At 36.0% G+C, this 24952-nt stretch overlaps 1 protein-coding gene across 2 annotated transcripts in view; it reads left to right on the top strand.

Moving 5' to 3' along the window:
• GUCY1B1 (guanylate cyclase 1 soluble subunit beta 1) overlaps positions 1–19689 on the top strand; it is a 90811-nt gene extending 71122 nt beyond the window's left edge. Inside the window, exons 9-14 of one of the 2 annotated variants that reach the window (XM_083366926.1) lie at positions 4842–5039; positions 6197–6434; positions 7371–7511; positions 8152–8306; positions 10250–10370; positions 11656–19689. In XM_083366926.1, the coding sequence (XP_083223052.1) occupies positions 4842–5039; positions 6197–6434; positions 7371–7511; positions 8152–8306; positions 10250–10370; positions 11656–11679 (877 nt within the window). In that variant the 3' untranslated portion in view covers positions 11680–19689. Of the gene's footprint in view, positions 1–4841; positions 5040–6196; positions 6435–7370; positions 7512–8151; positions 8307–9360; positions 10228–10249; positions 10371–11655 lie in introns of those variants that run through there. The other variant, XM_083366927.1, reaches the window with a different exon arrangement.
• Positions 19690–24952: the final 5263 nt, after the last annotated feature.

Genomic DNA, 24952 nt, shown 5'->3' with positions numbered 1-24952 from the left:
AAGCCAGAGTACCTGCCCATTGGAAAAAAAATCATTCTTGGAGCAAGAGCAGAGGTACACTGGCAACCGAGATATAGAGGAGCAACAACAAGTTCTGCAACCCATGAGGAGAAATATCAAACCTCACAACAACTGTGTTTATATGGGAAGCTTAGATGATATTGACCCAGCTCCAATGTCAAGTTGACATCTGGCATTTCCACCATCTAGCCAATCAACCAAGTCAGACCACCTTGCCTCTGAGAACCCCATACAGTTGATGACCTGGAACATAGCTGGCTGGAAAGGGATGGTTGATAGTGGACTAATGAGCTTTCTCTCTAGATTTGACGTAATAGCCTTTCAAGAAACCTGGCTAACCGAAGTGGATGAACCAGTACAATTGCCAGGCTTTCAGGGATGGGCCTCCCCAGCCCTAAAAACAAAGAACAAAGGGAGACCCTCTGGTGGGCTATGCATTCTTATAAAGCAAGAGTTGCAATGGCAGGGAGAGAAATTATATAACAAAGATAAGTATCCATACTTTCTAGCTGTCAAATTTGAATATGACCAGTTTGAGTTAATATTGGTAAATGTGTACATTCCTCCAAGCACATCCCAGCATTATAATTTTGAATATTGGATGGGCTTGGAAGTTATCTTAGAAGATATATCTGTATTGTACCCTCAGTCCATAGTGGTATTATTAGGAGATCTGAACGCTAGACTGGGTCCCTCTCTGTATGAGCTTGCCCAGAAGAAGGGAATCCCAGGGGAGTTCTTTGATAACCATCCTCAGTGATTCTCGAGAGACTGTAAAAGTAATGCTGCTGGCCTGCTCCTAGTCTCCTTAATTTTTAAGGGTAATCTCCAAATTTTGGGAGGTAAGGACAAGAATTATACATACCCTTATACATACCACTCAGGCAATTCAAGTAGTGTACTGGATCTCTTTTGTGTGTCTAGAGATAAGGCTGACCTCTTCTCAGAGGTCACAGTACACCTTAGCGACAATAGCGACCATCAGCCTGTAAGTGTGACATTGCGAGGCCGCTCAGATTTAAGACCATATAACATGGCTGACAGATGGCTCACCAAAAAGGTAGAGATGACCCAAAATAAAAGGTTAATTTGGGCCAAAGTTGATACTAAGGCAATATTAGAATGCCTTAAAACAGAGAATGCTACTAAGTGGGCTAGAACAATACAGTCATCTACTACTGACTGGATGTCAGCCTTCAATGCATTCTCCAGTCTTTGTAACATACTGAAGAAACACCTAACAGCTAAACCTACTACAAAAAGAGCCCAAGTGGGTAGACCTCGCTGGTTTGATCCTGATTGCCAGCGACAGAAAAAGAAATTGAAGGCAGCCATAAGGCTTGCCCAGAGGAATCCTACTGCCCATATACAAGCTAAGATGCTGCACACAAGAAGGGAATATATAAAAAAACTATAACATTAAAGAAAAAACGTTTTGCCATTTCAATCTGGTCAGAACTTGAGTTGGCTGTCAGAAGTCATAATTCAGTATTATTTTGGCACTCTGTAGCAGGTATCCTGAAGGAACAGAGATTTGCATTTGACATACCAATCTCTTCTGCGGACTGGGAGAATTATTATCAGTGCTTGTTTGCCCCCACCGAACCGGTAAAGAAATAATTTTTAAACAGTGATTTGGTAAATCCTAGAACTCTCCCCCCTTGGCCACCAGTCTCAGAAAAGGAGATACAGTCCATCATTAAAAGCTTAAAGAGCAATAAAGCCCCAGGCGAGGATTTTTTACCAGCAGAATTATTTAAGAAATTTCCCAACTGGTGGGGCCCTGTATTAGCAGGTCTTTTTACACACATAAATAACGCCTGCCATATACCAGATGGGTGGAAGATGGCAATAGTTGTCCCCATATGTAAAAAAGGGAATAAAAAGGATCCTAGTAATTATAGGCCCATCAGCCTGATTGACATTGTAGCAAAAATATATGCTAGGTACCTTTTGAACAGAATTGAAATCTGGGTAGAGGAAAACAACATCCTCACAGAAGAACAAGCAGCTTTTAGACAAAACAGATCTACTATTGATAACTGCTTTGTCTTGAACCATCTAATTGCCAAATATGCCTATAAGAGGAGACCCCTGTTTGCTGCTTTTATAGACCTTACAGCAGCATTTGATATGGTAAATAGAGACATACTGTGGAGTAAATTGACATCTCTTAAAATAGAACCCAGACTCCTGGCCTTGATTAAAGCCCTTTACACAAGTACCTGTTTGAGGGTGCAGTATGGGGTTAATAGGGCCCTGACTAACAGGATTCACACAAATAAAGGGATAAGGCAAGGGTGTATCCTGGCCCCATTATTATTTAATTTATACATCAATGACTTGCCAGGGTTAATGAAGGATACCATGGTACACATGCCGATGATCCTAAATACTTACTGTAACAGCTTGCTTTATGCTGATGATATGATTTTATTATCATACTCACAAGTAGGATTACGTAGGCTATTAAGAAGATTCAGCTCTTATTGCCAGGATAACTCCCTTGGTGGAGCAGTGGGCTAATGCCTCCTTAAGTAACACCAGCTGCCTGCAATTAGTGCAGGTTCGCATCCCACCAGGCTCAAGGTTGACTCAGCCTTCCATCCTTCCGAGGTAGGTAAAATGAGGACCCAGATTGTTGAGGGCAATAAGCTGACTTTGTAATAATGCCGCTTGGGGGGGTCTAATAAGCAGGCATATACATAGAATGAAGGCTATTGCTAAGCACATTGGTTTGTGCTTAAATTGTAAGCCGCCCTGAGTCTTCGGAGAAGGGCGGGATATAAATGGGATTAAAATAATAATAATAAAAAATCATTAGCAAATCCAAATCGGAAATAATGGTGTTTGGAAGAAACCATCAGAGACATAAGTGGTAATTAGATGGTGAACCAATTGAGCAGGTTAATACCTTTGTATATTTGGGACTAACTTTTTCCAAGACTGTATCTTGGGCCTGCCATCATCAACGGAGTACATTTAGAGCAAAAGCCTGTTTGAATTTATTGCTCAAACTAAAGAACCATAGTTACCCAGGGTCCCTAGCTCCACTACTCAAAGTTTATAAGGCTAAGGTTACGACAATGCTCTTGTATGGAGCAGAAATTTGGGGTCTTTATTCAACCACAGTTTTAGAACAAACACAGTCCCAGCATCTGAGATGTATTTTGGGTGTAGATCCAAGAACATCTGCTGCAGCAGTTAGAGCTGAATTGGGAATTCATACAATTCAGGCATTATCTAAAATTAGAGCTTATAACTACTGGTGCAAAGTTAATAAAATGGAGACTGATAGACTCCCCAAGTTATGCCTACTAGAGCAAATAAAACTACAATCACAAATCTCCTGGATCACCAAACTAACAAAGTTTGTAAGAAGCTGTGGCCTTCCTGTTTCTTGCGTAACAGGAGAACAATCTAAAAAAAGATTTGCCCAAAGAATTAAGGATATAGAAGAACAAACTGATATAGCTATCCTTAGTAAGGTGGGTAACTTGAAATGACTGAGTAAATACAAATGTACTTTTCAAGTGGACAGTTATTTGAAGTTACAACTCCCAAAACATCTTAGGGAGATATTTACGAGAGCAAGATTCGAACAGCTTGATACAATGGTCAGATATGGGAGATTTCATGCTATACTGTACAATGAGTGTCTCTGCATTTGTGGAGCGGCAGAAGTAGAGGACCTGGCTCACATCCTATTTGACTGTTGTCTGTATAAGAGGGTGAGAGACAGGTATCTTGGTCTATATACCACACGAATGACCCATTGGGATCCCCATATCAAAATAACTTATCTTATGTCCGGTCAGAACTTGAAAATAACATTTAACGTAGCACAGTATTTAAACAAAATGATCCGGTTAAGATCTGCATATGTGGGACTGATTGGGGTAGATTGCAAGGGCGACTCCGAAATATAATGTTATCATATTTTATCTATATCTTAAATTTGTATTTTATTACTATTTCATCTTAAATTGTATTTTATTTTAATTCCATTTTAAATTGTATTTTATCAAATTTCATTTTGGATAGTTTTTATCAAGTTTTGGTGACGGTTTGTTGCTGGAACTTTGCACTTTGATATGGCCCAAGGGCTAATCAATAAAGTTGTTGTTGTACTAAGACATGGATGATAGATCGATACTTTTAAAGTGTCCCCAAGCAAAACCCCACCCCTCAGTTCATTTGGTCAGTTCCAGATCAGTCAAGTTTCAGGTGGGAAGCTCCTCGTGGCAAAGAGAGAACCATCAGTCCATTCGCAGCACAATCACTCCCTCCCCTTCACATTCCATCCAGAGACAAAACCAGAATTCCCCCAGCCCATTTCTTAGTTGCTCGTACATCAGAGAGAGAGGATTCCTTTCATCGATCTTTTTGCGATGGCCAACAGGCAGGCTAGATAAACAAAAAGTTACATCTAAGGGGAGGAAATGGAGGCAATAAACTCCCCTGTTTATTCCCTTTCCTCCTTGGGAATGGCAGAATCCAAGGGGGGGGGGTGAGATTTGGGTTTGCACAGAAAGAGAGTTAGAAATGAAATATAAATGGATTCTGACAGAACCAATTATTGCAGCAGAATAAAGCTAAAGTTGTTAGTTGATGAACTGCCTTTTTATAGAAATGCACCACATATTTTGTTAGAATAGAAACATACAATATTAATAGTGTATTAAATGATGAAATAGAAATGAATTGTTACTTTTTGGCAATTGAAAAATATTTGCAAAACAGATTAATTGTTATATTTTACGTAAGTACCAGAAATTTCTTACCCTGTCATTTTCTCATTTCACTTTTAATTGCATTAGTGTGATGAATTTGGATGATTTAACTAGAAGAGGACTCTACTTAAGTGACATTCCCCTGCATGATGCTACTCGCGATTTGGTCCTTTTGGGAGAGCAATTCCGAGAGGAATACAAACTGACACAAGAATTGGAAATATTAACGGATAGGCTCCAGCACACTTTAAGAGCTTTGGAAGATGAAAAGAAGAAGACAGATACGTAAGATTTAATCTCCTACTTAGAATATGAAATGGTATAAATGATCGATCTTTATCATTCTGTCCTCTGTTTGGAGGCTCATAAACAACTCTGATTCCTAATTGCCTAGTTAAAGTCAGTGACTTGCTCTAGATAAAGTAAGATAAAAATGAACAAAGAAAGACAAACATGTCTCTTACTGAAGCCTGAGAATGTTTTCTGTTTACAGTACTTGCACATGTGTGACCTTTGTATTTAGGTCACCATTTCTCTATCAGTCTGGGTGGATAAAGAAGATATAAATGTTTGAATACAGTGAATGTGGTTTAATGTCATGCCATGAACTAAACAATCTCTTTATGAAGCTTTGTAATAAATGCATTCTTCAGCCTTCACAATCTAAATGCTCCCCAAATGAGTTGCAATTCACTCCTCATAATATGTAGTCATCATTGCTAAATTAATTTCTAGTTATGAGAGTGTATCTCAGAAATATCTGTTTTTGAAATCCTAATGTATAATGGGCTACTACTGACTTTGTCATGCAATTTTCGTCTTTATTAAAGTATTTTCTGTTACAAAAGTCATTATGCATTAAATCAGGGTTCCCCAAGTGTCAAGCGAGCACATGAATCTCCATTTGTGCGGGGGCAGGTATGTGCACCTGCCACTCATGCAAATGGAGCTTTGCAAATGCATGCACATGCCACTTGTGCACAACCACCCCCTCTTCCACCCCCCTGTCCCTGTTGGTCCACAAAGCCAGAAAGGTTGGGGGACTGCTGTATTAAATTTAAATAAGTAAAAATCAAATCAGAAACAAATCCAAGTGAAGTGCTACAAAAATTGTTAGCTATAATTAAGAACTATATTAATAGCAATTTAACCATATATCTATTCAGCAGCATGTAATTTGCCTACATTGAGCTGAAATGGTGTATATCTCTATAAATAGTAATAATACAATATAAATAAATAAATGTATAAAATAATTTACTCTATATATTTATTATGATGTTTGTTTAGAAGTAAAGTTTCTAATGCAAATTATGCCTGCTATAGAATATAAGTTTTTAAATCAGTGAATACTAGATATGAATATAATAAATTTATCAGAATAAGATTAATTTATTTCTTTTCTATTTTTTCCTTTGTTACTATTACACAATCTTATGTAGATTATTGTATTCTGTGCTTCCTCCATCTGTGGCCAATGAACTGAGACACAAGCGTCCTATACCAGCAAAACGTTATGATAATGTGACTATATTATTTAGTGGCATTGTTGGTTTCAATGCCTTCTGCAGTAAACATGCCTCTGGAGAAGGAGCTATGAAAATTGTCAATCTTTTAAATGATCTTTATACAAGATTTGATATTTTGACTGATTCCCGAAAAAACCCATTTGTTTATAAGGTAAATATGATATGTCCTTTCTGTTCTGTGAAGAGGGTAACACTGTAAAAGGGCCAGTTTATGACTAATAGTGTAAAATATATATGGCTGAGCATATTTTTTATGTATTACAAACAACAGAAGCTAGAGAAGTGGGTTGCAGATTCCAAGACATTTTACTGAAGTCTCAAACTATCTCTTCAGACTACTGAAGTCTCAAACTTTCCTAATATGAACTTACACAATCTGGTGCTAGGCACAGTATTTACAGTCTGAAATTAAATTCCAGGTTGGTTTATCATGAAATAGAATGAAACATTGGTTTTGGTCAACAGGTTGCTAGAGCCTATACAAATAAACATAATAATTTCTATTTTATTATGTTTAACCATTTAGTGATAATTCTGAATATTACATGTCACTGAGGGTTGACTATTATTCAGGAAAATTGCTTTAACTACTGCTATAAAATAGTATAGATAATAGGTTTATTCCTTCAGGAAAAGATTGTCGTGATCTGTGGTATTGCACTTCCTTTTAGTGGCTTATTGGGAGATACATATTTTGATGTACTTCCTAATCACAAAATTATTTTTAAATAACATTTCTTCTATTGACCTTACTGGACCTTTGGCAAATGAAACCCAGTGGGTATATTAAGATGGAAAAGATGTTATTTTGTGGCAAAAAAGTGCTGCATTGGGATGGGAAGTTAGAAATACATCAGCCATAATTATTAATATGTGTATGTTCTGAAGATTTTAGCTTCTCAGGATTTGTGAAAAATGGGGAAGATGGGTAAATTATGTTCCATGTTTGATAACCATGAAAATAATCTTTCTAATGAAATGATATTGCTTTAATGCCAGATAATTGATAATCAAAGGTTACAACTTTACTAAGGCAAGCAAAGAAAGGGAATATCATATCATAACTTTCAGATTTATATTTTGCTAGGTTGAAACAGTTGGAGACAAATATATGACAGTAAGTGGCTTGCCAGAACCATGCATTCATCATGCACGTTCTATCTGCCACTTAGCATTAGATATGATGGAAATAGCTGGGCAAGTTCAAGTCGATGGAGAATCTGTTCAGGTCAGTGATTGGCAACATATTACGGGATTTAGGGATTTTATTATGATGCAATTTCAGTCCTGACAATGTAGGATTAACGTTCAGGTTTTAAACTCCATAAAAATAATCAAGATGATGACCCACATTATGGGAAATCTGTCTGCTACTTCTTTACTTTCTGATTCCTTATGGCTATATAGATAAAACAGTTCTTAAAATCGAGGGTTCATTAGTATAAAATTATAGACACGAAGAAGAAATCCTATATATGATAACATGCCTCTATAATATAGTATTGTAATTTATCTGGAAAAAGATGGACCAATAGACTAATATTTCTTTGCAATTTTTTACTAAGCAATTGGTTATATTTCTAAATACATAATTTTATTTTGCCATTCTTAGAAAAAATGTAGATATTTTCAGAATTACATTGAATAAATTTTCTAGTTCAGTTGTATAAATGAAAAATTGAAATAGACCAACTGTGCTATATTTGCTCTAGGTTTGTAGTGTTGTGTTACGTATTTTGGTATATAGATTCAGTTAAAATTAAGCATAAGGTTCATAGTGTATTCCTATTACTGACTAATAATACTATTGACCTAATACTAAATCAACTTGTTATCATTTTCTTTTCTATTGATTTTTTTTATAATAGATTACAATAGGCATTCACACTGGAGAAGTGGTCACAGGTGTAATTGGCCAAAGGATGCCTCGTTATTGTCTTTTTGGGAACACTGTAAATCTCACAAGTAGAACAGAAACAACAGGTGAAAAAGGAAAGATCAATGTCTCCGAATATACTTATAGGTGAGAAATTAAGTTTACTTATATCATTGTATCTATTTCCGAAACACAAATTTTAAACCAAAAGGTGCTTTTATAAAATTTACTCTAAGTTTAGTTTTACATTGAGATAAATTCCTGTAAAATATAGATACACCCTTTTTATATTTGTCATAACAGTATGGAAGTAGTTAACCTACAGATAATGCTCGACGTATGACTACAGTTGAGACTAGAATTTCTGTTGCCTAGTTAGGCAGTTTTTAAGTGAGTTGCACCTTGTTTTACAACCTTTTGGCTACAACTGAAGTGAATTTCATGGTCATTAAGCGAATCCACCTTCCCCTATTAACTTTGCTTGTCAGAAGCCAGCTGCGAAGTTCACATGACACTGGAACATGCAGCAGTTATCATACATATACTGGTTTTCAAACACCTGCATTTTTATCACATAACTGTGGGGAAGCTGGCATGACTGTAAGTGCAAGGACTGGTCATAAGTCACTTTTTTCAGTGCCATTGTAACATTGGACAGTCACTAAATGAATGGGTTTAAGTCAAGGACTACCTGTAGTCTAGTTTACAACCCTGAATTCCCTTTGTTTCAACTTATACCTCTCATCTTAGGTAAACTATTTAGATTAAAAACTTAGTATTGCCCAGAGGAATAATATAATCATTTTCAAACAGTCTGAGTGGTCTTTTATAATGTAACTTTTGACAAATATAATGTAATATTTAAATGAAAGCCTAGATACTAAATTTCAGTAGCTTAACTAGGAATATTATTCAGATGATGGCTTTGGATGATCAGGCATTCAGCATAATGGAAAGATGCTGGTTTCTTTTATCTATTTGCTTGTCACTACTTTCACGTATCACTATAAGAAAGTGAGTTGTTGTCTCCCTGTTTTTATTTTTTAATTTTCATTCATTTTTTGACATTGTACGTTGTATTTTCTTTGATCTGTCTATTTTTGGGTTCTACAGGGCATTATGAGTGTGTGTACTCTGTGTATGGTTCTTGATGATATTGACATTCAGAATGCCTGCTGCAATATGTTTGTTATCTTCAAAGGGCCTTCGAATTGTCTGCAATCAACAGACAAAAGAACAAAGTGCAAGTGCATATTTAAAATCTCAAGCCATCATCAACATTATTGGTGGCTACTGTTTTTCTCAAAAGCTCTTTGCTGATAGCTTGTTTTGATTCAACTGATTTTTTTTGGAAATTTTTGAATGTCATACATTCACCATTGGACTTTAGACATTATTTTGTGTCTTTTTGCTTGCAGAGACTGTTTAAAGATGCAAGAAGATGCTGTATTAGTCAGCCTGTTCTGTTACAACGTATGCATTCATTTTGATCATGCATTTATGCCCTGTTTATGTCCATGGTATATTTTGCTGAAAAAGTATTTGAACTTGTTGATTTGGTACATTTGATGCAGTTATTAAAAAAGCAGTTGAATTGCTGATCGTGGTTGTGTGTGTGACTTATAATTACGCTTTTGCTGTTTGTGCTTCTGAGGATGTGAATGTGATTTAATATTTTCTGATAGGAGTGCTCATGCTCTGGAGGAAGTGATTGAAAGGCTGTGCCTTGGGAGATCAGAAACAGCCAAAACTATGTACCCTCACATTCTTTTCAGTTAGAAATCCTATAGCCCCCCAGACAAACGATTGCTCCAAAGAAGACTATGACTGAGGATACGAGATCCAGGCTGTAAAAATTCAGATGACAGCAAATAATAAAAGTTTTCTGCTTCCTTCTGGTTGTCATCCAGATTTTGGCAGCCCAAGAGACCTAATCACTGTTCCTCATGGATGAAACATTCACCACTGTTCCAGAGTAGTTTATATTGAATCACAGCCAGTCTGAACTGTCAACAAATCTTCCTGAATTCAGTGTTCTACATTTAAATTTCATTCATGCTCCTATTTAATTATAATCTGTTTAATTTCAGATGTCTGATGACTCCAGAAAACTCAGATCCACAGTTCCATCTAGAACACAGAGGTCCTGTTTCCATGAAGGGTAAAAAAGAACCAATGCAAGTTTGGTTTTTGTCCAGAAAGGGCACAGAGGTATGACTAATCGAAACATTTTATCAAAATAAAAACAAAACAAAAATGATGCAAGGATTAAATATGGTTTAAGTAATCAAAATATGTTCATCAAAATAAAAATGAAACAAACAATGATGCAAGGACTTCATATAAAATCTAAATCAGGCTTTCTAATTGCAAAACTGAATATCCTCTTGAAGAAATGAGTCATTTAAAAATATTGCTGTGTTAATATGTTTGTTATCTTGACAGCCAATTACTATTATATATTACTAGACTTTATGTGTTTGTATTTCAGGAAATTTTTGAGAAAATGCCAACTGATTAAACATTAATGTTAATCTTTTCCCCTCCTGCATTAGAATTGGTATTTATTTAATGTCTAGTCCTATTGATATCAGACAATTTACTGTTTTGCACATTATAGTCAAAAGCTCTTTTTACACTGCTTACGCTTTAGATTTGTTTTCAAAAATGGTCAGAACACCTAAGATGGTTCTGACTCTGAACAGAAAGGATGGATTCTGTGCTTATTTAATTGCCTTGACTTTTAAAGTTACTTAACTGCTGATGTGCTTCAAGTTTCCATGGCTAGGAGGATTTTTTTTTCCTTTAAAGCCAGTCATAAAGTAAACTAAACCATACGAGGTTCAGAACCCAAAATAGCAAATTTGAAGTGGCATCTTTTTTTTTAATAATCTGAATGTTGAAAATAACAAGGACAATCTTTTTCAGATGGAAGCTTAAAGACATAAAAAAAACATAAACTAAGAATCAAGAGAAAAGATAGAGAGTAAGAAGAAGATAGGGGTTGAAATGCAAAAAGGTATAAAGAGAAAGAAAGGAAAACAAAGATATATACAAAGAATAACTTCCAACTTCTGCCATTCAACTCTTAGTAAATCTATTTTCAGGGTCACAGTATAATATTAAATTGTTATCATATATAATGGCTGCAAAATAGCATCGTTCTTGGAAGCAGTAAATAATAAATATCCAACTGAGAGATAAGTAAACAAGATTAGCCTAGCCATCATTAAAAGAAATAGAATCTAATGCTTTGATGTATTATCGAGAAAGAATTAACTCTAGCCTTTCAGACATCACACAGATTCGTATCGTAGTAGGTAGGTTGCAGAAAAATACCAGTAATTCTAGTGGCTTATGAGGAAAAAGAAAATGTTTCAAACTTATTTAATTTCTATAGTTCATCAATTAAAATATATTTCTGACATGGCAGATATTATTATTATTAGATTGCAGTACCTTACTTTTTAAACTTTTTTTTTTGCATGCCTTCAAGGAAGTAACACATAATGATAACTGAGCCAGGTGAAAAGCTGGAGAAGAACAGAGTGAACCCTGTCCGGCCGTTTATCTAGCCTGGCAGTATAAGATATGATTGCAATTGCTTCAATTTTATGTCCAACTCCACAATAAGCAGCAATTCTTACATCAAGTTTCCTACTTTTGCTGCTTTTTGTTCAGTTTGTATTTGATATAATATTTATGCTGTATATGTGTTTCAAGATCTTTTGTCTTCTTTCCCGAGTTATGAACATAAATAATCCATGCAAATGCTTGGTAATCATAAAATAATATTTCACACATGTGCTTTTCATCTCTATATTTTGTGACTAATCATCATGATCTTTAAGCTTGTGTATGCATTTTCTATATAGAAGAAAAATGAAGGTATTTAATGTTAGGTTTATGGAAATAAATACCAATTTCTACTCTAAGCTAATCATATTATTATGCATAAGTTATCAGACCTTTTATGTATATAACTCGTTTAAATATTTGTGTAAATTAGGGATGGAAAGACTTTCACAGAAAAAAATTAGATGCCCTATTTTAAGTCCCACACTTGGGGCAGATTTTTTGGTCCCCCATCTGATTTATTTTGGAAGCATATCTCTATGAATATTCATATCTATCCAATATGTATGAAAAAGGGCCATTATACAAATCAGCAGCAAACTGCTTTAAAAATGTTGCTTTAACAACATCCAAGGAAAAACATATGTTAAAGGAAATTATAGTATATGATTGCCAGTATGCTTTGAAAAGGGATGCGGTGGCTCAGTGGGTTAGGACGCTGAGCTTGTCAGTGAGAAGGTTGGCAGTTTGGCGGGTCGAATCCCAAGTGCCACGTAACAGAGTGAGCACCTGTTACTCATCCCAGCTTCTGCCAACCTAGCAGTTCGAAAGCACGTAAAAATGCAAGTAGAAAAATAGGGACCACTATGGTGGGAAGGTAACAGCGTTCCGTGTGCCTTTGGCATCTAAGTCATGCCGGCCACATGACCACAGAGACGTCCTCGGACAAGCGCTGGCTCTTCGGCTTTGAAACGGAGATGAGCACCGGCCCCTACAGTCGGAAACGACTAGCACGCATGTGCGGGGGAACCTTTACCTTTACCTTTACCTATGCTTTGAACTATAAAAAATATTAACTTGTGAAACACATTTGGATTTTTAAAAATCAGGTCCTTTCTTATGTAGCCTTTTTTAAAAGTCCTGTTCTTTTGGATAATTTCACTTGTATCAGAGCACTGAAAGTAATTATATTTTGATGATATGTCCCTAAAACTTCAGAGCATAGATTTCATATGTACTGTAGTAATATTTTATCCTTCCAAGCTTATAATGGCAAGAACAAGAAAAAATTATAATTCTGTTTCAAATTGCATCCGAGTGGATGATGCTGTTCTGCAAAACATCTTTTCTACTGTTTATCCATAAGTAAAACATTTCACATGTGAGTAAGTAGTAAAACCTTTCAAATCACCTTCATTTTATTGCTTAAAAAATAAAGTTATATGTGGGTGAATCAGATTCATCATGTGTTCATATATAATCCAATGGAAACATAATGCTTATGTAAACTGCATTTATATTTCTATGAAGTTCTGATTATTTATCCATATTCCAAATATGTCAAATAAATATATAATAAATATAGCTTAGGTATATTGTAGGGAATAATATATCAGTTTAAATTAATTTGATATTTAAATATGTATTAGATATAAATAAATAAATCATGATGATAAGGCCAGGCGGGAGGTAGAATAGAATTGCTGTCGTGCAGAAGACTCAGATGGTTTTCTGATTTTTTGATTGTGAGACTTTGTGTAGTTGCATTCTAGGGATCAGTTTGGATTGTAGTTACTGCACTAGCCCTCCTGCCTCAGCTGTGTTAACTACGGTGTTTTCCCCAAAAATAAGACCCAGTCTTTTTTTTTTGCCTCCAAATTGGCACCAAGTCTCACCTCGTGGCAGTGGTACCAACAACCCCACCCAGTTGGCCCACTAATTCTGTGGCGGCTTACTGCCGCTCATGCGCGTTGCCTCCGGCCTCCATTTTACCATCAGGGGCCTTCAGGAAAGGATTGGCTCATGCAGTGCCATGGGCCTCCAGGAGGCGCTGTGCACGTCAATCTGGAGCGCAGTTCTTTGTTGCAGAGGCCTTTCTGGAAGGCCTCTGATGACAAAATGGAGGCCGGGGGCACTGCGTGCGTCAATCCAGAGCTCCATTCTCAGCTGCAGAGGCATTTCCTGAAGGCCTCTGATGGCAAAATGGAGCTGGGGGTGACACGCGCATGAGCGGCGGCAAGCAACCACAGAAGAAGTGTGCTGGTGAGGCGAGGCAGGTGTTGGCATGGGAGACCTGGTTGTAACAGTAAGTGGGTGCAGGGCACATGGGGTAGCTCCACCCCTGCCCAAGCTTGATTTTTAGGTGTGCACCTGGCCCTAAAACTAGGAAATATTTTTGGGGTAGGGCTTATATTAGGTCCACCTCCAAAAATCAAGCTAGGGTTTATTTTCAGGGTAGGGATTATTTTGGGGAAAACATGGTATTTCCCGTGGCAGAGCTTGAAGTAGTGCAATTTCCCAAACTCAGGCACTATCCCATGTGTAATCTGAAATGGCTGAAAAGTGACTCAAAGGTTCATGGCCACCATAACTACCATGAGATTAACCTAGGTCATCAAGGACCCAAGATGTACTGATGGTCACATGCTGAAGCTGGCTTTTTTGTGTGCTCAGAACACTCTTACAGTCCCAAAGATGCTTTTTCACAAGGCAACTGGACTTTATTTGAAGACGTTTTGCTTCTCATCCAAGAAGCTTCTTCTGGGGGAATGGAAGGATTTATTCTTCTTGCAGACACCTGGTTATTCTTTTAGGTAGTCATTGAAACCACCTGGAGGTTTATCTGTGTCATCAGGGTCACCTGAGTAGTGCAAATGGGTGTGGAGCCTTCTTGGAACAGTTGAAAGGACTATGTTGTAGACTGGAGATAGATGATGCATCCCTCCCCCTCTGTTGAGAGAGGGCTGTTCAATTTTGACTTAGATGGTCTCCTCTTTGACCCTTCATTCAAATCAGTGGTCTTCTCTGTCCAAAATGTGGGCTTTGTTGTCTTCGAAAGAATGGCCTTTATCTTTTAAATGCAGATGGACTGCTGAATCTTGTCGCAATGGATTTGTTATCTTATGTTGTGCCATGTGTAGGAGAACAAACCCATCAGGACAAGATTCAGCAGTACATCTGTATTTAAAAGACAAAAGGCAGCAAAGTCCACATTTTGGACAGAGGGGACTGCTGGTTTGAAAGAGAAGTCAAAGAGGCCATCTGTGTCAAAATTGAACAGCCCTTTCTCAACAGAGGGGAAGAGATATGACATCATCTATCTCCAGTCTAAAACACAATCCTTTCAACAGTTCCAAGAAGGCTCCACACCCGTTTGTATTACTCAGACCCTGATGACACAGATAAACCTCCAGGTGGCCTCAACGACACTCTAAAAGAATGCAAATGATTAGATGTCTGTAAGGAGTATAAATCCTTCCATTCCTCATCATCCAGTCAGAGTGGAAGAAGCTTCTTGGATGAGAAGCAAAATGTTTTCAAAAAAATCAAGACAGCCCAGGTGCCTCGTGAAAAAGTACCTTTGGGACAACTATAACCTCGATGATTGAGAATCTCCATAAACACTCTTGCAGCTTTCTGTTTAGGGACCTTATGGATCATCATTCCTGCTCTCCGGAATAGCATTCCTGCTGAGATCCACTTAGCCATGACCCTGTGTCCTTCAGGAAAACATCAAAAACTTGGCTTTTCCAGCAGGCCCTACATCAAGGCAATTGATAAACTGCTTGAATGGCTACTATTTAAATATTGTATTCTTCAATTGTTGACATTGTTGTACTTAATGTTGTGTTGTGTTGTTTAAAGATGCTTGTAATCTATGGTACATTGCCTTGAGTCATTTCAGATAGTCTATAATTATACACACACACATACACACATATATATATATATACACACACACACACACATACACTTTATTCTTAATATTATATATACAACCTGCTTTATTTTTTAAAAAATTCTAAATCAGTATATAATCAGAATATGCACTATTTCTAATGGTAGACCTGATAAGCTGAATTTTCTAAATCCCTGAAATTAAGGATCAGGTACTTGAATTATATGAGCAATATTTAACCCTCAGTGGCATTCCTATAAATATCATTTTTGCAGCAATCCAGACAGGAGGTGACTAGAGCATTTGTGACCTGGAGCAGGAATGGGTGCAGTTGACACACAATATGAAGTTGTGCAAAGACACCTGTGGCCATAGCTATCCCCTGCATTTTAAGCAGAACTAATGAGTCCAAGAGAACCTCCAAGAGATCCATGGGGCCCAAAATCCACAGCTACTCAGTCTTGGTAGGGTTAAGCTGAAGACTTTTTTCCCCTCCATACAGTCTTCACTTCAGCATAGCACAAATTTTGAAACAGACCAGTTGTCATTCACCTATTCAGGAACTTGATTCTGAACCTGATGTATTCTTTTTCTGGACTTTAATGTAACTGATTTCTTAATCTTTGTGTGTATTTATCACGGCTTCTGTAGTGGTTCATGGAATGCCAAAACAATCTTAAATACATTCAACATTAAATATCTCTTGTATGTACCATAGCAACACTATTATGGAAATTGTCTCAAACTCTGCATCTCATATGCATTCTTCCAAAGGGTAGTTTTTATAACTTTTCAGAAGTACAGTAAAGTGGAAGAGGATTCAGTATCTAAGGGTAAGCTGTTTTTCAGAACCCCTCATTAGAAAGGCCAAAGTTCTATTGTGCTACATTGGATAATGTGGTAGCTCCATCTAAATGAACAAGCAAAAATCTTTTGGCATTGACATAAAGCACTATGGTAAGCAGAAGAGTTGGGGGAAATATTGGATTTTATGTAAAATGCTAAGCATCCTGTCATACAGCATCACAGTCTGGTTTGGAAGCATCACTGCTTCAGACAGGAAGGCAGTGCAGAGAGTGGTAAGGATGGCCGAAAAGATCATTGGCAGTTCCCTCCCTCCCATCCAGGACATAGCACAGAAGCGTTGTTTGAACAGGGTCCGTAAGATTATCTGGGACACTACTCATCCTCTTCACAACCTGTTTTCCTTGTTACCTTCTGGGAGGAGGCTCCGTGGTATCCACAGCAGAACATCCAGATTCAACCATAGTTTCATTCCATACAGCATTAACCTTGTGAACTCTCAGGCTTCCTCCTTCCATTATATATTCAAGTTGGACAGTATTTAATATTTTATTGTTATGTATATGTAGGGGTGTGGGTCTATACATATGTTGTATATAGTATGTTTTAGGTGTGTGTCATGTATGTGTTTCACTTTGAAAGCAGGCAACTAAATTTCATTTTTGATGTGTGCCATTGTGCCCACAGTAAAAAATGACAATAAAGATTATCTTATCTTAATTCAGCCACTGACAATAAGATCTAGCATGTTGTCATTTCTTCCAAGCACAGGTAGTCCTCAACTTACCCTGGGATGCTTAGCATTATCAAAATCATGTGACTCTGCAGCTGCACCTGTGTTTGATTAGCCTCAAGTGACTCTTGACTTTGTGTCTCCTGTGACTGACATTCCAGATTCACTGGAGTTTCTTCCTTAACCTCTGAGTCATCTTGAGACCTAGCCATCCCTGACTGCATCACCTGTATGTGTTGATATATCTGACATATTTGTGGTATGGTCCTGGATGCAGGATTAGTCCATAACATCAAGGCATGTTCTGCTTGCAGCAAGGGACAAAATGGATTCCTTTCCTCCATTTCATCTGCCAAGGCCAATCATACTGGCTGAATCTGAATGTCAATGAGATAGCATCTACCACCATTTCTGACGGTAAAGACTACCTGAAGTGTTACAAGAGAAATCAGGTAGTACATTCACCTATCTTCCATCTAGTCCACCACCAATTTTGCCAGTTGGGTGCTTCTTCCCATCTCTTTAGCAGCAATTATGACAGCATGCAACATAAGTGGAGAGTAACTTGTAGAAATACAATGCGAGAGCGCCTGGCTTTTGCTCTGCGCTTTCTTCTTTAGGAATCCATCTTAATCTTATTTATGATGCATTAAATCAGGGGTTCCCAAGCAGGGGTGCTTGCACCCCATGGGGGTATGAGATAATATTTTAGGGGGTGCGAAGACTTGGGTTTTCAAAATTATAGTGTATATGCATAATTCATTGCTGTTATTTCAAACTTTCAAATATTTCAAAAGAGAATATATCAGAAGTGTTCTAGGGGTGCTGGGTATAGAATAGGTTGTGAGCTGCTGCATTAAATAAAGAGGGCCAGAACAATATATGCACCTTGAGGGAGACCTCAGGAGGAATGACTGGATACAAATGGCAGTGTTCCTGCTAGTGACCCACATCCAGCAGCTGCTGACTGAGGAGGCAACTTCATATTGCACATAGGCCACGTTACAATAGGCCTAAATTGCACAGAGGCCATATTGCAATAGGCCTAAATTGGATGCATGATAGGATGTGAAAAGTGCAATAGGAGATACTGTTTATTTGCTTTCCCAAACCATGTCTTTCAATTTGGACAAATGTGGAAAAATATAATCAGTAGAGAAAATGGAAGGGTGCTATATCGCAAGCTAAGATCTAAAATTCCTCAATTGCAATTAGAACTGAAAGGCATTTTGGATTATTCTAATATACAGATTATTTATAAATACGAATACATAAATCAATAATTTGCTTACCCTTAATGTCATTTGGGTTCTTGGTGAAGGGATTTTATTGTGCTTATGATTTTAGTATGTTTAAGTTTGACATTAGCAGCTATTTTATATATAGTAACCATTTTATATTGATACTTGATCATGTAATTGATATTGATATTGATCATGTAATCATTGTTTTGTTATTTTGTAATCATTATTTTGTAGTCAATTGCCTGAGCAGATGCTTTATGTATATTGGAAAAGTAAAAGCTTCATGTTAAACATACAGGAGATTGCTTATATGAAAAGAGCACAGTAAGGGGAGGGGGAAAGGAGTTACAGATGGAGCCTGAGTTGCTGTGTATGAGTCACCATCTTGCAATTATTTTTCTGTACCTTTTCGTTCCTGATACAAAGACCTGATCTTTTTGTTCTGGAAAGGCATAAAAGGTGGAAGACATCTTTCCTGGTTGTTGCCTTTATTCCTTTACCAGCCATGAATAGGAATCAGGCAACCCTTCTCTGTTTTGATCAAAATAAAGTTGTAATTCTTTGCTGAAACATCGGCTCAGGAGTTTCTTTTGGCTCTTTTAAATCCCTGAGTAACACTGGGACAATTGGGAGGCTAAGTGGAAAACCTTACATTGGTATGAAAGTGTAAATTTAGAGAGGAAAGCCTGATGTTGAAAACTGCAAATATCACTTCCTTATCTGCCTCTATTTTTAAAAAGTCATTTCCCCTCTGCTTTAAGAAGTTCTAAGGAAAACCACATTCAGTTTATTTTCAACAGTAGATGTTGTGATGATAACATGCAGAGGTAGAACAATTAAAATTACAAGTGGCATAGCAAAAAAAGAGAGAGAGAGAGAGAGAAAGAGAAAGAAAAATCCCAACCCTTGATCTTCATTTCCAAAAAAGGACTGTATTACTGTTAATGTAATGCTGTAATGGTGTCATCCAGTGTGTTTGAATCTTTAAATTATTTTTAATTTAATATTAAAAAGGAGCAAAACAGGAAAACACAAAGAGGAGGAAATTACAGAAAAAGGAGGAAAACAAAAGACAAATAAAACCTCAAGCATGTATGTTTTGTATTCTCAGATATTAAAGAAAGCAAATCAAAATTTAGTCTTTTGTCAAGACTAAATCCAGTATGATGTTACTTTTTCATTGTACAAAACCGCTAGTCCCCATCTTAGCTACATTTGCTGGGATTTCCAATACTGCAAATATAAAAATAAATCTTAAATTGGTCTCACACTCAGTTATAAATGATAACTGAGATGTTAACATTCTTCCAAAGTACTTGCAAATAACTGGTGTTCATTAACAATGCTCAGTAACTATCTTTGAAATACTATAGGTTAGAATACTCCAAAACCTATTTCAGAAATGTGATTCAGAGGTTTTATATACTGCTAATGGATTTGGAAAAAAGTATATATATATTTTAAAAAATGTTTAATTGGTTATATTGCATTTCTGCAGTTTTAAGAAATCTAGTTTCTTGCAATAATTTAAATGGTTTTAAAACAATTGAAAAATGTAAAGTATTAATGCCTTTATAAAACATTTACCAGTTTTAAAACTGAATATCTCAAAATGTAGATTTATTAAGTGATAAGGATGAACATTATACTTTCATCCTTACTTTTCCAAATATATATTTAATGCCTGAAATACTAAAGAACTGTGACTAAATAGAAACCAAGCTTTAATCATAATATTGGAGGAGGTCACAGAATAATTTTCTAATTTTGTAGAATAAAAAAATAACACCTAAAAGCAAACTAACTATGGCTATAGGTTTTTAATACAATCAGTTTTATAATAATTTATCTAATCAAGACAGACAGATGGATGCAGATACCATATATTAGAACAAATAGGAAAGCTATTTGGGTGACTTTGGGTCTCTCTCTCCCCCTCTCTCTCTCGCTCCCCTATCTCATAAGGTTGTTGTAAGGAAAATAGGAGACAGAAGTATTAGAAATGTTTACTGCCTTAACCTTTATATTAAAAAGGATTTTAAAAATACAAAAATACATCAACAGCAATAATTAAATAATCTGATTCAAAGTGTTGTATTATAGCAATATATTTTGATATATTAAATCTTATATATGTTCAGCATATCATAACAATTTATATTTTCTTCAACTGCTTTTGTGCACATCAGTTGCCTATTAATACAGATCAAATGTTCTGATAGCAAATCAAATAAAAAAGGAATTCATTCAGGAATTCATTACTACAACATTCCAGGCTCTGTTTAGATATCTCCAGCAAAGAAAAATTCACAACCTGTTCAGCAGACTTTTCCTGTATCCTGCAGCTATCGCTGTTAGAAAATTTGTGGGTTTCACAAGCATAACAGTATGTTTTCAGTTATTTTTATGTGCAGCACTATATTAAATATTAAACTTTCAAGATGGAAGGGAGGGAGGGAGAGTTGTTACTTTAGTATATGGCTCTCCTCTAATTTAGATAATGTTGAACTGCTAGGATCAATATAGATTTTTGTGTAGCACTCATTTAGTTCCCTGTCCAGAATGAATTGGATCTGGGAATTGTATTGCATTTACTAGGATGTGTCATAAAGAGCAAATAAAATAATACAAGATTAAAATAAATATCAAAATCAAAACAGAACTTCTGGGGTTTATTGTGAGCATATACAGCATCTTAAACACCTTTTATAAACATTCATGGTATCTCAATAAAACAGTGCCCATGTCTTAAAAGAAGTGAATAGTATGTTATATTCTATAACACAGCACTGCATGAAAACAATTCTGATTGATTTTGTATAATCTGATGACATCACTGAATAGTCCATTTTTCTGCAATTCCACAATACCAAAATAATTGAAGTGATAACACAAAAATATCTGGTTTCTTATTTATAAGTTCAGAGAAACAGAAAGAGTTCTTTTTATTTTGCTCAGAGTATCATTCTTTCTTTCTTTCCTGTTCCCATTGGCCTACACAATATTTTTCTTTCCCTATGGCTTCTGATAAATAATGGTATGTATCTGGCAATCAAAATTGCACATATAAATCAAAACATTAAAAGCCATTTCCTATAAAACAAAATATTATATAATATTGTAATAAATAACTGATTCATGAAAAGATTTTAAAATTTACTACAGTATCTTCCATAAACTAGAATGATTTTTATTGGTAGCAAAAATTTTATTGTTATCAAAGGGTAACATTCAAAGAAAGTTTTAGATCTGAGTTTTAGATATCCTGACAGTTAGAACAATTAATCAGTGGAACAACTTGTTTCCAGATGTTGTGGGTGCTCCAACACTGGAGGTTTTTAAGAAGAGATTGGACAACCATTTGTCTGAAATGGTATAGGGTTTCTTGCCTGAGCAGTAGGTTAGCAAGTGCCTCAATTTGAATGGCAATTATGTCGAAAAGTAATGTAATGTTGTAGTTTTTTAATGTGTTCTGTATCTGCGAATGTCTATCATTGATAACCAGACGTTTATTTCCGAATTTCCCTCATATAATGTAATAAATATATAAATAATATCATATAATATAATGATATGATATATGATATAACATAACATAACATAACATAACATAACATAGCAGGACCTGTGGAATGTCAGTTTCAGGAGACACAAAGTCACGCATCACTTGAGGCTGATTAAACATAGGCATCACCTGAGCTGCTGGAGAAATCAGAGGGTGATGACATAAGGTCTCCAAGGCCCTGCACCTAGCAAACAGAGAGTAGAGTAGAGAAGAGGTCTTCTATAGGCTCCTCTCTTGATTAATGTTCCCTGGTTGCAATCTTATTTAAGAGGCAGCCCTAGCCCATAATCCCTTGTTGGAAACAACCATCTGATATTTGGTTGTTATATGATGTTTGTGTGGATTTTGCTGTTAAATTTTGACTTCTGGACTATCTGACCTTATTCTTGGAACCTTGGACTGGACTTGGACTACACACTCTTTTTAAAGAAAACCATTTATGTAGTTTTCTGTCAGAGATTGTTTTGTTTTACATTTTATGCATCTCTAACCATGAGTCAATTCTAATCTAAAACTAATGCAATAAAAATATTATTACAATACATTACAATAAAATATTACAATATATACATTACAATATATATTTATAAAAATATTGATGCTATAAAATTAGTACAATAAATATTATTGTATACAAATATAAGGAAACAAAAAGACCAAAACATATGCTTTCCAGCAGGCTGCACTCGGATCAGCAGGGATTAACACCAGACCAAAAAATGAAACAAAAAACATTAATTAAGGAACTATCAAGGAGCAAACCACACCCTATCAACACTGGCATGGCAAACTACTGAATATAAACAGAGCAGACCACACATTTGCTAGCCCTGATGATGTTACCTGGTCAGGTAATGAAACATCTGCAAGCTAACAACCAAGCTCAAGGAGCACCAAGGACTCCATAATGCTCAGGTATATGGGACATCTTTTTTGGTTGTCTGTTTGAACTTTGGGAGGGAAGCACTTGCTGTGTCATACCTGAATAAATGGGAATTTGACAGCCAGTTTGGTATAGTGATTAAGGTGTTAGGCTAAAAACCAGGAGACTGTAAATTCTATTCTGGCTTTAGGCACAAAGCCAGCTGGGTGACCTTTGACTAATCATTCTTTCTTAGCCTTAGGAAGAAGGCAATGGCAAATCACTCCTGAAATCTTGGCAATAAAAATGCAAGGACTTTTCCAGGAGGTTGACATTGTCCACTACTTTAGGTAGTGAACACTGATTTAAATATACATATTCACAGAGAGAAAGACAGAGACAGAGTGAGAGTGAGTTATATTAAAAACCAAGTTAGGAAACACCATTGAATTTGTGTAGCACAATGGATTCTGTGAATCTTCAAATGCTGAGTCTATAATTATTCATGAGTTTCAATATATAATTCATTTTGTCTGCATTGTGTTTGTTTACACAACTGAATTTCAGAGAATGCTGAATTGTCAGTCATTATCAACAAAAGAAAACCAAAACTGTTTTGTTGTCACACCATTACTGACTTGACTACATTGTTTGCAGACCCTTCTAAAAAAAGATATTACAATTCTTATTCCAAATAACAATTCTGCTGTTGTTTATATCAGCCATCTCTCTAGTTGTTTGGGAATTCTCAGAGTTAAGAAGAATGCCAAGCATCAGATACTGATGTTACCTCATCAATATCTGCAATTGGGAGGATTGAGCCCTTTCCAGTAAATATTTTTCAAGAATGGATAGAAGTAGTATCTTCATTTTTCTATACTATGTAAGCTTCTAAAAATTTTCTGCCATGACTCACTGTTTTACTTTACTAAACTAAACTGGTGGATACATTTCTGTAGGTTGCATTACATTTAACAAGATACTTATTTTCTGAACCAGGCAAAAAAAGAATTTAGCACTTAAAAGCTATGACGTGCTAGTTGGCTTCAATACATATACATAATTACAAATAATATTTTAAAATATATTAACAGTTTGCAGTATTAAACACGCCAACATCCATGCTAGGTGAGATTTTCATTCCATCTGGTCCAGTTTCTTATTTCCACAATGACCAGTTAGCTGCTTTTGAGAAACTTGTAAAAAGACAATTGGCTTTTTCTCCTTTGCTTCATATTACCATCTCAATTATATTTCCTTGAACTATTATGATCCTGTCTTCTTTCCTGAATTTATATAAATCCTTTTAAGTCACCTAAAGTGGTGGCCATTTCCTTACCTTCAGAAACCCATTTCTAAGGACTCCAGTTTGCAAACTGACCAAGGGACTGAACTATTTTCATGTAAAACTTTTCCACAATAGATAAAGTATAATTTCTTTTCTTGTCCTAAATCTGCTAACATTCAATTTATGGCTTATCAAAAGTCAAGGCAGGTGCCGGTCTGTCTCAAAGTGTAACCATTGTCTGTGTCAAAGTAATTTGACTTCTCTCCTGATAAGAAAGGAGACACAATTTTGTTTCACAAAATCACTTTAAAGAGGCACTTGTATGGCCTCTGAAGCAAAATATCCCTTTTGAGATCTTCAGCGCCTCATGAATAAGCTCTGATCTGGCTTTGTTTTTATGCAACAAGTACTGGAAGAAATAATTGTAATTTTGACCCCACTATGTGTAAGTGTTTATAACTTTATAATTCTTATCACATGTATCCTTAGTTGTCTTTTTTTCTCCTTAAACTAAGAATTCCATTAGGTCTTTTTTCCTAAGGGTCAAAATATAAGTTCAATGTGAAGCAGCTGGAAAATATTTCAGTACAATAGCACCATCAGTTTATATCAATACCAAACAAGAACTACCTTTATTAGCTGTTCTGGTGAAATTAGCGGAATGCATTTCCATATTTATTGATTCCATAAATGAATAAAAGTCAGTCCTACAATGTGCCATGCTTTTTTAAAAAAAAAATGCTAAGAATTGAAAGAGAAAGATGAGTAGGACATCTGCTGGCAATACACTGTAATTACAGATACTTAAATTTACTTCATTTTA

This window comes from Vipera ursinii (assembly GCF_947247035.1).
Source record: "Vipera ursinii genome assembly, chromosome: 7".
In the NCBI taxonomy this organism is placed as follows: Eukaryota; Metazoa; Chordata; class Lepidosauria; order Squamata; family Viperidae; genus Vipera; species Vipera ursinii.
Note: the sequence above shows the minus strand (reverse complement) of the source record. Positions and strands in the feature narration are given on the sequence as shown.